Raw genomic sequence first — 4,643 nt, forward strand, 5'->3', positions numbered from 1 at the left:
GAGATCCTGGGTTATTCCGGGGCTGTTCAACAGCTCCGGTCTCGTTGTACATATTAGGTGGGTTGTTGCCCCTCCTATCTTGAGATAGGTTATTTGGGACATTACCACCGTTACGTACTTCGGATCGGACCCCCACTGAGCGGGCCTGGCTACCATCCCTAACTCGATCCTCTCTGTGAGAATTGAGGCGATCTCGAAGGTCGCCTCCCTGGGTAGTATGATGACTTTGTGCTGAACTTAGTCGCTGGCGTAGATCTCCTCCCGAGAGATCACTCCGTCCACTACCGGTCCAGTGACTTCTGCTGGACAGGCTCGGGGTGCGTCTTTGGCGGCTACGACCTGATCCTTCCTCCGGCACCCTGCCGCGCCAGGAGGGTCCAGCTGGCAGCGGGTCTCTCCTGTTATTTCCGTAGGTCGGGATGTCTCGGACGGGCTGAGGAGACGGATATCTGATGGGAGAAGGAGGATGCCTGACTGGGGAGGCGATCCTAGTACTGTCCGGACGAACTAAATTTGGTGGGGGCCTCTCGGCCCTGTCAGCTTGCTGGTCCCGCGATGGGCGAGCTGGACGAGGAACTGGACGTTCTTCGGAGACGGGCTGACGCCTCTGGCCTTCCTCGGCCCTTCTTCAGGAATTTCCTCGATCTCTTCTGGGCGCCCTCGAGGAAGGCTGAGAGCTAGGGGTTGACGTCCTAACTGAACGGTTGTACTGCTGCTGTCCGGTCCGAGGCATTTCCTTGAAGTTTTCCTCCTGATGGTGTGATGAAGGGGTGGAGATGGCTGCAGGAAGTCTACCCGAACGGCTATGCCTGGACCGATTACTCCGGCGAGACTTAGGAGCCTCGCCTTGCCTCTCTCCAACGTTACCGTTGGTTGTGAGAGGGGGTAGTCGGCTCAGAATATCCTGGATTTGCTGACCAGCTGCTGCTAACTGGCTCCTCAGCTGAACATTCTCCATCTCCACCGCAGAATAATAACATGGATTCGGATTAGGCGGCCGGGGCGCTGAACTACCAGTGTCGTCTTGGCCCGCCGGCTGCTTTCCTGGCCTCTGCTGGACTTCAGGAGCTTGCTCATCAGGGATGGCAACCTGGTGGGCCTCCTGCCCATCATGCTGTTCTGTATCGTTGCCATGCCTGGATCGAGTGGTCACCATAGTTGGATGTCTGCGGTAGTACTAATCGAACTTGCTCTCAATGAAAGCACCAAACTGTTGACGCGGTTCTTCGGCAACAGATAATTAAGAGAAGAAGATAAAGAGATTAGCACTCAAAGTAGAACCGTCACAGATATCAAATCTTATATAATGAACTAGGTGACTCAAGACACGTTTTTAAGTGGTTCAAAGGTTAAAATCCTTCTACTCCACTAGTCAATATTATTCATCCTTTCTGGGTATTTGGTTTACAAAGTATATATCTCTTCAGAGACTATTTTTTCCAACCCCTATCAACTCCCAGGGTTTCCATATTTATAGGAGAAGGCACCTGGAAGTTGGTAGGGAGGTCATCCCGTGACCTTACCATTTGTCATACCAACACTGTGGCATTCATGATTAATTCCTAAACCTGACACATAAGTGTGGTCTAATCAGCATGGAAGGAGATAATGGGCCGCACGGTCCAACCCATCCGTGGGTGCCTGACATGCACGTTCCTACTGCGTGTCTGAGAAGTCAGGGGGATATCAGACACGTGATGTCAAATATATGCACGTTTATCTTGCGTGCGCTGACTTCATAAAGGCTCAGAGCTTCCTGGGCTCCCCGTGACACGAACAGCTCGTATTACGAGCTGTTATCCTGGCGTGGCCTTCAGATGCCCCTCTCGAGCTGAGAAGATCCGCCCTGGAAATAGGATCTTCGTCCTGTGGGCACCTCGGACTAAACCTGATTAGTCCGAGGCTCATCCTGCTAATCAGCCCGTGGGAAAATCAAGGCGTACACTAGGTTTCTATGTTGGAAGTAATGAAATTATAAGATTTTATCAATCAATCCAAGTATAGGTGTCAGTGTGTGCCTATGCATGTGTGTAATCGGTCACTTGATATATTATGTCACTGCACAATATAGTATCTGATAAAATTGGAAGATTAGAACTTATTAAAGTGGCAGCTATAGTCATCCATGTTGCATTAATGAAATTATTAGCTCTTATTAAATATATCTATATTATACTTTCTAAAGCATCAATCAAGCAATCAAAGAATATGTACTATTATCTGATAGAAGTGTCAAACGTAAGCATGAAAAATCATAGACAGCCTATGACTTCAATACAGTAATGTGTATAAAAAGGAAGAATGAAAAGGCTAATCAAAGCAGACATTACATTCTACGATATCCCTTTGGGTTTGGTTGACAAGTCCAGGAAGTGATCTGAACCTGAAACAACATATATGGATTGATCTAATGCATCTAGTGCCATCTAACACTTTCTTAAAGATCATAAATTTTCACCTAAAATATTATAGATATATATAAAAACATTTATCCTACTAAACAAATAGTAAGTTACATGATTTACCTAAGAATTTAAAGAGGAAAGAATACTGAAGTCGCTGTACTGGCCAGACGATTCCCTCAATAACTTTTTCACACCAGTAGAAAGCTCCTGTCAAGATAAACTAAAGCTTAATATACTTAAACAATTAAACTCTATAAGAATGCTGCAAGAAAATCCCAAACAAAAATACTAGTTTCTAGTTACCAAATAGAGATTAAAAATTTTCAAATAAATATGAATTACAATATAGAGAGCAAACCTTATTTACATTCAATCCTAATGCCTTGTTTCCTTCATCCAAGTCTTCCAACTTTTTTAATCTTTCACGCTCCAACTTTAGTGCAGCTTCTGCAGCTTTAGTAATGTCACCTACCACCAATAACCCCTTTCACGCATCAGATAACAGAAAAATTCTTAAAATAGTACAGAGAACATGAATAAACTGAAAAAAAAAACAGAGGGGAATACAGTGGAGTGTCAAAAATGAACTATTGCCAAAACCTAGCTGATCTTTGTGAAAACTAGGGCTAAACTAGATTTTTAGATAAAAGGGCAAATCATTATATTTATAGATCAGTACAAGGTTGCTATATTTGCCTGGTAGCCAAATTACCTGCTGATGCTGAATTTATTGGTTTTTCAAATTCAGATTCCTTGGTTTTGGCTTTAGTTTGCAATCCTAAAGCTTACTTCTGAACAGGAGCCTGGCTTGACGCTTCATTGGCCTCCCTTTCAGCAGCCTCTTTTGCTTCTCTTCTCTGAGCTTCCATTGCAGCCCTATTTACTTCTTCAGCTCTGAGTTTTGACTGCATCAGAAAATACTTTTAGTACTAACAACAGCATAAAACCAAGATAATATACCAAAGTGCATTAAGATTATATCAGAAGAATATGTGAGAATAATAGAGGACTGTGACAACCATCTTTAGACATCTACCAAAAGAAATGAATAATCTGAGCAAAGTCAACGTGATGGAGAAGCAGAGGCACTTGCCGTTGTCGCTGACGTGGGCCACGGTCATGAGTCGGTTGTACCGGGACAGATGATCCCTGGGATCTGTGCTTCCAGTGTAGGCGGTGAGGCTCAGCATCTTGAACCCCTTGGGCAGTACAGCGTCCAAGATGTGCCTCGCGCACGGCTCTTTATCCTCTTCGTCAGAGTCAGTGTCCGCGCCTTCCTACTTGCGGACCAAGCGGTCAGTGACCTTTTTTAATGCGGCCATTTGCTCCATGAGCTGCTTGGCCGTGCTATCATCTAGGGGGATTCTCTCATTCCTCCTGTCATTGATGTCGTTCCTGAGGTCGCCGTCTCGAGGAAGGATTTTTTCCTTGCGGGCCCGCTCTTTCCGGGCATCCAGTCCGTCACGTAGATCCACCCGGGAAGTGTGGTCCCCTGAGCTGAGAGCGTGACGATCCTCGCGGCGAGACCGGTCCCAGCGGTTCTTGTTGACCGAGGAACTTGGGTGCAAAGACCTTTCCTGCCCGTTCGCCCCTGGGGCGTGCCGGGGCTGCCCGTTCTGTGGCCGCGCTCCTTGCGGATCGATTGGGTGGCCTCGTCTTGGGACGGGGCGTACCTTCTCTTTCCTAGGTAACGGCTGAGAACGTGCCCCGGCTTTCTCGACGGGGGTGGTCTTCTCCCGGGTCCTCCGTCTCTCCTTGTCCAGGACTTTCTGAGCTGCGTCGAGAAAAGGCTCTGGGGGACGGATCGGACTAGCACCCCTGGGGCCCCTGGCTTGCTCTTGGGGAGCGGGTTGTTGCGTTTCTGGTTGCGGGCCAACCATGGGGTTGGCTTCCGGGCCCCGCGCGGCCATCAGTGCTTGCAGGGCTCGCAGAGACTCTTGCACCTGGCGGTGTGCCTCCGCCTGTTCAGCCATCATGGCTTCCTGATCCAGGATCTGCTGCCTTAGTCTAGTCACCTCTGAGTCTTGCTGATCGTCGCGAGGGATCCCGGGGTCCGCGGATTCATCGTGATACTCCCCCTCGTTCTCCTCCTCGTAGTACTCTTCTTCGTTTTCTACTTCGTATTCTGCCTCACCCTCGTAATCTTGCGACTCATCTTGGTGAGACGTCTGAGGAGGCATGTCTTCAGGCAGGTCTTGAGGAATGTGCTGAGAAGGCAGCGGGTCTCCGTTACCCTGC

At 48.1% G+C, this 4,643-nt stretch overlaps 1 protein-coding gene across 1 annotated transcript; it reads right to left on the reverse strand.

Annotated features, from left to right (window-relative positions):
• Positions 1 to 2,525: 2,525 nt before the first annotated feature.
• Positions 2,526 to 3,375, reverse strand: LOC133780787 (uncharacterized). The gene is made up of 4 exons (XM_062220272.1): positions 3,327 to 3,375; positions 3,118 to 3,189; positions 2,764 to 2,873; positions 2,526 to 2,612 (listed from the first exon to the last, which is right to left on the reverse strand). The coding sequence occupies exons 1-4, from the start codon at positions 3,373 to 3,375 to the stop codon at positions 2,526 to 2,528; spliced, it is 318 nt and encodes a 105-aa protein (XP_062076256.1).
• Between the last annotated feature and the right edge of the window lie 1,268 nt (positions 3,376 to 4,643).

Source organism: Humulus lupulus, chromosome 1 (genome assembly GCF_963169125.1).
Source record: "Humulus lupulus chromosome 1, drHumLupu1.1, whole genome shotgun sequence".
Lineage (NCBI taxonomy): Eukaryota > Viridiplantae > Streptophyta > Magnoliopsida > Rosales > Cannabaceae > Humulus > Humulus lupulus.